Below are 12,303 nucleotides of genomic sequence, written 5' to 3'. Positions count from 1 at the left end.
CCTGTGACCTGTCTGCTAAGTTGATCCTGGGGAATAAGTTCTGGTCTTCCTTGACCTCTAGGTACAAAAAAAAGTAATGCTAGGTGGACCAATGCCCTCTTCTGCTTCTGTTCAAATCACTGCAAAATAACATTTCGCAGTGGTATGCTCAGAGCTAATGGACTATAGATCTAGTTTCCTTTCCTCCCTCTGATGCATGGGTGTGCAAACTGGGGGGGCGAGCGAGATTTTTTTGGGTGGGGGGGGAGAAGGGGGGCGCGGCGCTTACAGAGGCCCCGCACTCTTCCCCAAAGCATTCAAAATTAAATGCCGGGATCGCGCGCAAGGCCTCTGTAAGTTCCCTTACCTGGTCTCCGGCGGCTTCTGGCGATGCGTCAAGCATGGTGGGTCGCATGATGTTGCGTGACGTCAGACCACCGGAGACAACGTAAGGAGAAGGGGGGTGGGGGGGGAAGAGAAAGAGCAGGCAGGGGGGCGCAGAGGAAAAAGTTTGTGCATCCCTGCTCTAATATATATTAAAAAAGGAATAAAGGGCGCAAGACCCATAGTGCAAAATGTAAAATTTTAATGCTAAAAGAACACAGTTAAAAACACTTACAAGACGTAAGTTGGTAATAGGCACATCTAGAAAGGTAACTCCGAAGTTTCAGCAAGCTGGAAGAGCCTCAGTGTCCGTCTTCTTGTGGGAGAGAGCCTCAGTTCCAGACACCCTCCTCCCAGGTTTGGCGCTGCTCCACTCCTGCTTCCGTGTCACGTGCGCTCGTGACGTCACCGCACTCGTGTTCTCGCGTCGTTACACCAGGGGGCCGGGCTTGGGGCCGATGCGCTGTCTCCAGCAGTCTGACAGATCAGACTCGGGATCTCCTGCTCTGCTATGCAATTCAGCAGCCTTAGTGGATACAGCCCTACGCGTTTCGAGAATCTTTCTCTTCGTCAGGGGCTCTGTATCCACAAGGCTGCTGCTCTAACCATTTATAGAAAATTCCAACACTTGTCAACCAATGCATACAATTTCCCTTAATCTCTCATAGCGGTTAGATACAACTGGGATGTACTGGATCTAAATAACCAGTAGGTGGCACCAGAATCTCAATGGAAGATAAATGTAAAGAGTGTATAACCCCATTTCCTCTCCATTATAAATACTATTACAATTAACTTAGTGGAAATTTGGGTATATATGCATATTATAGGATTTGATATGGAGTGTTTATGCTTATAATAAAAAGGACAATAAATGTAACAATCTCCTGAGTTAATCATTATTGAATATTTGCAATAAAAAACCGATAAGATACTAAAATTAAAAATTACAATTAATGATCCTGTTGAATTCAACAGCTATAGAGTTCACATTAGTAGTAATGGCACATATTACACAGAAATGTTAGTACCAAATAACCACCTATCCAAAGAATGAAACACATAAGTTTTAAATAATTTTTAAAAAGGCTACCAAATCTATATCTTCATTAAGGCCGTTGGGAGACATAGTGCCCAGTTTATGAATCCAATACGTCTCCCTCTGTCTCAGTAACATCCTTCTATTGCCTCCATATTCACTATTTGAAACATGTTCTATTCCTATAATGTTAAGCCCCTGAGGGTCCTTATTGTGTCCGATACAAAAATGTTTTGAAACACCGTGGGTCAACACTCCTTTGAGTATGTTCCCACGGTGTTCCAAAAAGCGCTGTTTAAGGCTCCTTTTTGGTCCTGCCTATATACTGCAGGCCGCATTTACATTCCAAAAGGTATACGACATAAGTTGTATTACAATTTATCAAACTTTTAATGTCATGGTTGATCACAGAATCCTTTGCTTTAAACGTAGCAGCCCCATTAGATATATGACTACATGTGATGCATCTACCCCCACATATAAGATTCCCTGTTACTGGTTTAAGTACTTGATTAATATTCCCATCGCTACAAATTTTGGGAATTTTGGATGGTGCCAAATCATTTTTAAATGTTTTGGCACGTCTATAAATTATTTTTGGCCTATCGGTAAGCAAGGGTGCTAATGCGGGGTCACATTGAAGAATGTTCCAATGTTTCCCCATAATTTGACTAATTTAGATGCAGCAAGTAATCATCATCCACGATGGATTTCTAACATAGCATATAGCCAATTTTTAAGATTAAGAAGAAATTGTAGTAGGGATTAGGATTTTGTCAGCCAATCTGCAGCATTTAGAATTAAACTATTAAATAAAGGACACCAGGAGAGGCATATTAATAGGGCACTAGATAAAGCTTTGGCTACAGATAGGGTGTGCACATTGGATAATAAGAAAGATAAAGATAAGGAAACAGATATTAATGCAAATGTTCTGTTCATCACTCAATATAACACAGCATCTAGGAAAATTAGTCAAATTATGGGCAACACTTTAAAATGATTTGGCACCATCCAAAATTCCCAAAATCTTTACACTCTTTACATTTATCTTCCATTGAGATTCTGGTGCCACCTACTGGTTATTTAGATCCAGTACATCCCAGTTGTATCTAACCGCTATGAGAGATTAAGGGAAATTGTATGCATTGCTTGACAAGTGTTGGAATTTTCTATAAATAGTTAGAGCAGCAGCCTTGTGGATACAGAGCCGCTGACGAAGAGAAAGATTCTCGAAACGCGTAGGGCTGTATCCACTAAGGCTGCTGAATTGCATAGCAGAGCAGGAGATCCCGAGTCTGATCTGTCAGACTGCTGGAGACAGTGCATCGGCCCCAAGCCCGGCCCCCTGGTGTGAGAACACGAGTGCGGTGACGTCACGAGCGCACGTGATGCGGAAGCAGGAGTGGAGCAGCGCCAAACCTGGGAGGAGGGTGTCTGGAACTGAGGCTCTCTCCACAGAAGGAGACGGACACTGAGGCTCTTCCAGCTTGCTGAAACTTCGGAGTTACCTTCCTAGATGTGCCTATTACCAACTTACGTCTTTTAACTGTGTTCTTTTAGCATTAAAATTTTACATTTTACACTATGGGTCTTGCTCCCTTTTTTCCTTTTTTAAATCTTTGTAGTTGTCTTGGACCCGAGGGTTGGATCCATCCTGAAGGAGCTGCATTTCCCACATGTGAATGGACTGGACATTTAACCATATTCTATGGTATATTTATTATTTTTCTATATGTGTATTTTTTGGAGACAGTAAGTATTACTGCTTCTAAGGGCATGAGCGCTAGCTGATTCTATGAACTGTAAGTGATCAAGTTGAGCACAACTTAATAGATTTTTGGGACTGCAGTACATTTGATCAGCCATTGTAGTGTTTTATTTTATTTGTCCAATATATATTATCAAGGAGAAAGTAGGGGGGGGAAACCATACAAAGTTCTTTAATTCCAGAGACTGTCAACTTGAAGCTGCAGAGATCTATCAACGAGATCTGGGAGGTTTCTCATTGGTTGGCAGGAATACAAGACCAGGTTTAAAATTCACCAATGCTGTTTATTTAACAATTTGACACTTTCCAAAAGCGATTTCCAGTAGAAAAAAATAATAATAATAATTAGAATTCAGTTCGTCATGTCATGTCCCAAAGACATAGTTAAAAGTTTTCAAGTGTTGATATGATTCATGTTCCTCCTGTTTTAGCCGTTTCACCTCCCGTCTTTCCTCCTGGAGGGTTTATTCGTGCCCTCGGGATGTCAGATCAGACATTGTCCTACGGTCGTTTTGACAGGCTGGGCAGTTGTTTCTCTTGTCCTGGGTTTGATCTCAGGAAGGCACATTAAGTTTGGAGCTCGCCAGGAAATACTGAAGAATTCTGTCCACCAACCCCGCCAAGCAGAAATCAACAAACAGGACTTGGACGATGACAAACTTAAACTGTGCGAGGAAGAAAGGAACAATTTTAACACAGATATATAACACGAACAGCCATATGTACTACAGCTGAACAGGCCCCGAGATGTCTTATGGCTTAACACTACTGGTAAACATGCCACTAAACACATACTTTTAGACTGCAAGCTGTGTAGCGCACATACCTCCTTACTTCACATAGCAGTGTATGTAATACTGTTGTAATATATACCCACTACATTGTCCCTGCAGAGTATGTTGGGGACTTCCAAATAAAGAATATTGCATATGGTACTCAAGACAAAAGGAACCCAAGAGCCCACTTAGTGACAAAACCAGGACCTTTGGCCTGGTATCACAATGGTTACCCTAATGTGGTAGGGAACCATCATGGAGACTGCAAAGTATTACGATTCCTAATTAATCCCTCATCTCTGCATCTTGCAATGATTTTACACGCCATCACTGAGGAAAGGCCAGGCGTTTTAGTCAAGAATCTCAATGTTCTTTTTAGGCCTTTCTGATCAAGTCAAATGTCACCAACGTCATCACGAATACAAAATTGCTAGCTCCTGACCGTGAAATAAGACGAGGCACATTCTGAGCATGGAATGAGCTGGATCTCGTTACCTCCATGGGGATGTCCACCAGGCCAAACTGTTCATTGAATTCTGGAGATGACCCAAATAGAAGGCCCACAATGGCTAAGCCTGAGAGGATGATGCTCCAGAGCAACGGCTTGTTCTCACATAGGCTTTCCATAAAAGGATGGCCCTGAAAACAAAAGAAGAAGAAGTAGGGTGACATGGTGAAAACAGTAGTCACATGTATAGGGGACACGCACCGCAATGGTCCCACCATACTCTGGTGCACCGCAGTGCCAAACAGTTTTTTTAATCTGCCAAAACGAAAAATATTAAGTAAAAAGTACCTGAAGACATCCAATTGAAAACTATGTATTAAATAATAATGGCTGAACATCAATGGGAGGTGGCAAGTTAGCATAGACGACAAATACCTAATTGGTTTGCTGTTGGAAGTGATTTGGCTGCCATTTTGTATCCTGCAAGTCTGTTTTTCCCCACTACGGGGTAACAAAGTGACCCAGAAATAGAGTAGCCAGATGAAACAACATAGTAGAGCCTTAAACCAATTGAGTGTCTCTCCCATGTACTGCTGGGACATGTGTCCCATCTATCTGAATGTTGGGGAGTACAAACTGGTCATAGTAGGTCACTTCTCTTATGTATAACACAGTGACATGGACTTTTACGGGTTCTATTTGCAGCAGGGATGAAGACAAGAGAGGCACAAGACCCCCAAAGATTGTCCCTCCCACTATGGGATGACATTTAAAAAAAAGCCATTTCTGCCTCAACGCGTCAATTCCAACCATTGTAGAGTGAAAGACTTGGAGAGACGGGCAGAAGAGTCCCACAAAAGCAGAGTGACACAGGAAATTAAACAAGGCAGTGATTAATCTGCCCTTTCCATCACACGGTAGGAGTGGAAGCAGCGTTGCGGTGTAAGGTTTACCTTGTAATTGATGGCAAATGTGGCCATCTGCATCGCCATGGACATTATATACACCGTGCTGTTCACCAGATTTGGTTCGAACGCTCTATACAAATCCACAAACTCTTCTTTCCTTGATAACAAAAATGAAGCTTTGGTTATAGGCAACCCATAAATAGCTCTGCCGTTCTTAGTTTACTTTGTTTTAGTCAAAACTACAGAAGCAACGACAGATGCAGAGATTACAACAAAGGATTAATAGTAGAAAATGGAAAGAAAACAAAGCACAACTTGTACCAGAGATGGAAAAATGATGAAGTCAAATAGAGTGCGTACCCATAAAATGACAATTTATTGGATCCTTGTAAAAAAAAAAAAAAAAGCTACATAACTGGGTAAACAGACCCCCACCAACGCGTTTCGAGCGTAAGCTCTTTCTCAAGGTCAAACGCTTAAAAATAAAATAAATAAATAAAAAAGGATGACTTTGAAACCTTATTCTCTTTATAACATCTCAGAAACATGCCCTGGAATTTTTGGGGATAAGACTGAATGGATTGCATGGAGGCCATTTGGTAGAAGGTTGCAATAGATCAGACGGGACAGAAAGGGGGCAGAGAGAGTTTTAGCTATACACTCAAAAAGCGTGGATGTAAAATGGTATAAACCGTAATATTACTTTTTGTTTTACATACAAAACACATTATAAATATAAAAATAGATCACGTGTAGATGATGTATGTGTAATGTGTCATATTTTAACATATACATGTAAACTGGACAGAGCCGAGTTTCTCTCACCTATTGCTACACTACAAATACAGCATAAATAGGGCACCTCGACTTCCAGCCTGCGGGCCAAACACAGTCCATGAAGGGCCTTTGAGTGGACCTTTGACCACCTACTGATTTCATTACTCTTGTATAAGCAGCTAAGTGCAACTTTTCCACACATCAATTCCCTCTACAAACTACGGATTTGAAGAAAAAATACGATCGGTGTAATACTAGCGTGAACATCTTTACAAGTATTTACATTTCAAATCTTCATCATTTAATAAAAGCATCTCTCAAATGACATTAGAATACTCTTGTGGCCCTTCTACTTCTAAATGTTTCCCAATCTGGTTCCTCTACTAGATTCTATTTTCGCAAAAAGGTTCAACAAACTAGTTTTCCAAAGAAGTTTCTCCTTTGGTAATCAGAGAGAAGAGAAATCAGGCACTATAACCACCACGTTCGGGCCAATGGGTTAGTTCTAGTAATATTACAGGAGGTGGTAATATGCTGTGGTATGGTGGTATAGGGTGGTAGTGCCCTATACTGTGGGGAGAAGCAGAGTCTTCAAAGCATGTGTCTCACCTGGGCTCGGTTCGTGCTAAAGCCCCTTGGTACAAGTATATGAGGCTGCCAAAGTGGACGAGGAACTGTAAGATCACGGTCAGCATGGTGTATAGGTTGAAGATGTTGGGCAGAGGGCGTTCTCTGGAAAGGTATTTCAAAGGCTGAGCGAAGTAGGAAAGAAAGAAAATGAGTAGGCATCTCAATACCTTCAAGCTCCGTCTGTTTCTCTCCTCCGGAAATATCCATCAGATTCTGCACGGTCTATAAAATCCCCCTTTATTCCTTCAAAGCTCTCCAATCCTCGGCCTCTACTACACGCCTTAAATATTTGCCAAATTCCATCTTTTCCTTTGTTTAAACCCACACCTGAAAGTCCACCTTCTTGATGAAGCATTTCAAAACGTTCCAAGACAGAACAAGGTTACCTTCTCCAGATGCTCAGTCACGTGGAATATTAGGTTAAAATAAGACATGTCGGTCAAGTTAAACCTTTGTTAAATTCCAATTGGGTTCCATTCATACCAGACAGCAAATAACAATATCACTTGTGGGCACATTCACATGTCTTAGACAGGTCTGCAACCCTGCTTTTCGCCATTATCACCTAGCATACAGCGTTTCCACTGCAGCAAGGGATCCTGGGAAATGACAGTCAAATGAGCAGAGTGAACTTTTGCCTCAAATCCATTTTACATGGAACCCTTATAAGTTTAGCCTTGCTGCATTGCACAGCTTTTCAGCACTGCCTGGGTTTTGATGCATAGCCAGTAAACCTACACACAGACAGCCGTTTCGACCTTTTGGGTCTCATCAGTGTGAGCCTGGTTGTACTGGCATACATACTGTACATACATATATACATATTAGAAAAAAAAACTCCTTATGTCAACCCGATTTCTCTCAGGATACACATTCTTTCTATGTTTAACGTATTTGGCATCTCCCTGTACACCTTTCATTCCTAAAACAAATGTCGAACCTGCTCTTAAACTGTATCTGCCGCCATAGTCTGCACGGGTGGTAAATTGTCACTGTTCCTATTGTGAAGAACCCTTTCATTTGCCGCTTGTGATGTCCCCTTCCCTGTTTGGGGCACCCAGCTTCAGCGGGTGGCAGTACTCACCACACATGGCTGAGTAGCCAGGAGGCTACTAGCCACATTTGACTACTGTTCCACTGGAAGCTGGGGGGTGGCTGGAGGACTCCTTTTGTCATTCGGGACTATACATTGGACTCACTGGAGCCATCCTACAGGGACCAAGCTTCAGCAGCATGCTGGAGGAAAGTGACCAGCTCTGAGTTTTTGCCCATGTATATTATCCTGCATTGGGGTACTTGTTGCTGAACATTAACTAATAAATCCTAAAACGTATTACCTCCCTGTGTCTGGCTTGTGGAAATAGTGTGTGTGAAGTGTTTAACCAAATCTGGCGCTCATATACATTTACAATAACAGTGATATAATCAATACAATAGTGATAATGGTGATACTTAGACAAACACAATGGTTGATTGCAGCTGTGACCTGGTGTAGGATTTCTTTCTCAATCCTCATAGAAAGTGGCAAGTGGATCATCAGGAAGCGCATACCATGTGGGAACATATAAAAGAAAATGCTTTTGGTGCAATATTGTGCAAACAGTGGTGGAGTAAAGTTGCTAGCACAGAATGTGTACACAGAATACTCACAAACGTGAGGTGGGATGAAGGCACATAAGTCTCCTGAGGACGCCAAGAAAGGTGAAACGCATAGAGTGACGCTGTCTCTATCCACCGGAACCCTCGGATGCCGATGACGTCACTTCCGGTTGCTGATACGCACTCGTGACACGCACAGCAGAGAAGGAGGGAGACCCGAGAGAGAGGCCCCATCCGGTGGCAGCATCGAGCGCTATTTGCAGAGATCATTGAGATCTAAAATGCTGTTTTTATTTTTTCAACATGTGAGTAGATTGGATTTTAACTACTTCTTTTATTAAATTGTTATACGGTCTACGCTATGTCCAGTGTTTACCTATCCTAAGGTCAGCTGGGAACCACACTATTCTGGCAACACCATACTCCACAGATTGACACCAGCTCTTAAAGATACCTTTATGTGCCTTCATCCCACCTCACGTTTGTGAGTATTCTGTGTACACATTCTGTGCTAGCAACTTTACTCCACCACTGTTTGCACAATATTGCACCAAAAGCATTTTCTTTTATATGTTCCCACATGGTATGCGCTTCCTGATGATCCACTTGCCACTCTGGCTTGTGGAAACCTGTGTCCCGGGGAGCCTCCCCTAAGGAAAAGGTTGGGGATAGTTGAGGGTTGAGCCCACGCAATGGGCTCTCGTGGCAGCAGTCATTAACATGTCTGGGGCACAGATCGGGGGATCTCTGGCAGTGATGTACCCTGTGACGTGACACACACACACACAAAGATATCTATTTCTTTCTATTAAGTCCCTCATTTTCAACCCATAGTGGCAACCCATAGCTCTACGCAAGCCAACGCACCTTGGACCGGGAGATGAAGAGGAAGCAGCCAGCCAGCAGCAACCCCTGCAAAGTGGCCTGGAAGTCACTGAACTTAACGCCCTCGAGGTACAGGACACTCTGCCCGTAGGCCAGGATAAGGGCATTCAGGGCGAGGATCTTAAACATCTGCAGAGTCGTCACCAACGTGCAGCGTCCTTGTTTGATGACGTGGCAGACTGTGAAAAGTAAAAAAAAAACACAAAGCTATTAGAAAAAAAAAAAAAAAAAAATAGATATAGGTTTGATCACAAAATGCATTGTAACACCTATAGATGTAAGGGCATTGTCATGCCACGGGGCTGATCGGACTACGTGGGATTGCAAGTACCAGGCAGAACACGGAGGTTAATAAGCAAAAAGTTTACTTGGCCAGAGCCCACAGAGAACACGAGCACAAACATGGAAAATAACACCCCAAAACAGGGCAATAACACCCTAAAACAGGGAATACGGAGACTCCTTGCTTGCTAGGTGCAGGATGCTGCCGAAGTTAGCTTACACTGGATGTCTGTTCCACAATCCCAGTAACTAGGGATGACCGCCCCTGGTCACACAGTTCTCGATGCAATTGGTCTCTAGACACAGGGACCAACCAAGAACAACTCTGGAGCTCTGACCGGCATCAGCTACTAGACTTTCCCGGCCTCCATTTGAAAACATGGAGAACGGACTGCCGATCAATCAGTGGCGTCCACTACTCTGCTGAGCCAATCAGGAGCGAGGGGGGGGGGGGGTGACTGAAACGGACCAATCGGGGTAGTGCGTAGAACTACTGCCTTAGGACAGCCCTGACTGGGGTGGGGATTGGGAACTGACCAATGAGATCCGGGCCAACGGGAATGCAAGGAGAAGGAAGAAAGAAATGCATAGCTCTCTCTCTCTGTTCCTCTTCACGTGCATGGCTAACACGCATGCACGGCTCTCACTCTGCTCGTGATGTGTAGACACCTGTCCCTCTCTAACATGCATAGCCTCCTCACACCAGTCTCCTCACACCAGTCTCCTCACACCAGTCTCCTCACACCAGTCTCCTCACACCAGTCTCCTCACACCAGTCTCCTCACACCAGTCTCCTCACACCAGTCTCCTCACACCAGTCTCCTCACACCAGTCTCCTCACACCACTCTCCTCACACCACTCTCCTCACACCACTCTCCTCACACCACTCTCCTCACACCACTCTCCTCACACCACTCTCCTCACACCACTCTCCTCACACCACTCTCCTCACACCACTCTCCTCACACCACTCTCCCCACACCACTCTCCCCACACCACTCTCCCCACACCACTCTCCCCACACCACTCTCCCCACACCACTCTCCCCACACCACTCTCCTCAGGTGCTTGTGCCTACGAGAAGAGAACTGACCGCAGCCAAATCTCAGTGGTGGGCCCTCGAGTGCAAATGGGCATTCAACGCATTGCTTTTGGAGGGGATTTACAGTGCAGATAGAGTGGCACACAGAGGTCGTTACTTACTGCATTGTATGGACGACAGCTTGGAAGTGAACGGAGCAGCTATGCTGGCGTCTCCCAACTTCACCACCTGAACCTGATCCTCCTCTAGCTCCTTTAGGACCTGGCTGATCCTTTCCTGGAACGGAGTGTTTGCACAATGAGAGCAACTTTACAGCAATATCATCGGAGTGAAGTTTGGAACAGTTCAGGCGTAAAACTGCATTCCCTGATCAGTCAGGATCTCGCTAGAAACCCAACCCTGGCCAATACATTAATCAGGGCCCACTTCTACAGAGGAGAGCACCACGGCCTTAGGGTACCATGTGCCAAAGCCCACCACCGAGAGGATATAGATCATCCCAGTCGTTTTAAGGATCTTGAGGAGACACACAATATTGACCGAAACCCGCTTGAAGGGTTCACCGGTAGCGGCTTAGTGCTGCCCACGGCAATCGCCTGGCCTGCCTACTCGCTGGCAAGTGTCACTCCCGGACAGTAGACATTCTGGGTCAGACGAGCTCTCGCCCGGTTAACCCAGATGCCCGGCTCGCAGGATCTCATCTGCCAGTCGTATTTAAAACATTAAAATATCTCACAACCCATGCACAACCCCCCCCCCCTCCCCGCTCAAATTGAATGAACAATAATATAACCTGATAGGTTATAGGTACATTTTCAGCAACTGATATCTCAAGCAAAATTAAGAGAAAAAAAGGGGGGGGGGGATGCGCTTGCAAGAAATGGTACACAGAAAGAAGACATTTGTTGTGAGAAGTAGAGTGGGTTGCTACTTCAAGATGAAAATGCAGAAGTAAAAGTAATTTATTTGCAGCTGCACTGAAGGCCCATATTGGTGTTAAAAATAGGGTGGCCCACAGCCCATCCCTCCTTTCACACATCCTCACAAGCCGCCAGAGGTGGAACAACTACATCTTGGAAGAAGATGAGACCGCCCTCGATGGCTCATCGTACTAACAAAAATTAACGAAGTGATGTTAATGGGGGGGGGGGGAAAGAAAAAAAAATCAACCGCCACTTGCAACCAAATCATCCCAAAATGCTATAAGATTTGGGACCTGTAACAGGGACTTACCCCTGTTAAGAAACTTGCCTCTGATCCAGCAGTGTGCCGGTTAATTGCACACCTGCAATCAGCCAACACCACCTGTCTAATCACAGCTCTGTGAAATAGCCTGTTCTGAGCCAGGAAGGAAGATTCCTGAGCTGACATTTGGAGCTGACCCAGGAAAGACAGAGAGGATTCCTTAGTCTCACAATTGGGGGTAGAACCAAGGAAGGACAGATGTCTTGAGCTGCAAAGAGACTGCAGGCTGACAGCAAGACAAAGGGGACAAGATTCTAAACCTGGATCCTGACATTGCCTTAGCACACAAGGGTGCGGACCCAAGAGAGCAGAGAAGCCTTCCCCTACAGCTTCAAGACACAGATAAGACTTTCTTATGAGACTGTTGTATAGCTGTCTATATGTATATATATTTGGGCTGGTAAATAGCTTAGCTAACCACCCAGTTAGAGAGGGCTGAACTACATGTGTAGATCGTCTCCAAAGCAGAGATAGGTTTTTGTTTGGCTTATTTTCATATGTTTTCCTGTGTTAAAGGGGACAGGCGCAATAAAGCCT

At 44.3% G+C, this 12,303-nt stretch overlaps 1 protein-coding gene across 1 annotated transcript in view; it reads right to left on the bottom strand.

The window, feature by feature from the left end:
• Positions 1–3,436: 3,436 nt before the first annotated feature.
• Positions 3,437–12,303, bottom strand: part of ATP13A1 (ATPase 13A1) — a 47,724-nt gene continuing 38,857 nt past the window's right edge. The window contains exons 19-24 of the mRNA XM_075577772.1: positions 10,683–10,797; positions 9,179–9,375; positions 6,692–6,834; positions 5,351–5,462; positions 4,445–4,588; positions 3,437–3,838 (exon numbers count right to left, since the gene is read on the bottom strand). Coding sequence (XP_075433887.1) covers positions 3,728–3,838; positions 4,445–4,588; positions 5,351–5,462; positions 6,692–6,834; positions 9,179–9,375; positions 10,683–10,797 — 822 coding nt within the window. The 3' untranslated portion in view covers positions 3,437–3,727. The remainder of the gene's footprint in view (positions 3,839–4,444; positions 4,589–5,350; positions 5,463–6,691; positions 6,835–9,178; positions 9,376–10,682; positions 10,798–12,303) is intronic.

The sequence above is a fragment of the Ascaphus truei genome, chromosome 20, assembly GCF_040206685.1.
Source record: "Ascaphus truei isolate aAscTru1 chromosome 20, aAscTru1.hap1, whole genome shotgun sequence".
Lineage (NCBI taxonomy): Eukaryota > Metazoa > Chordata > Amphibia > Anura > Ascaphidae > Ascaphus > Ascaphus truei.
The sequence above is the reverse complement of the archived record's forward strand: the minus strand, read 5'-3'. Positions and strand labels throughout refer to the sequence as shown.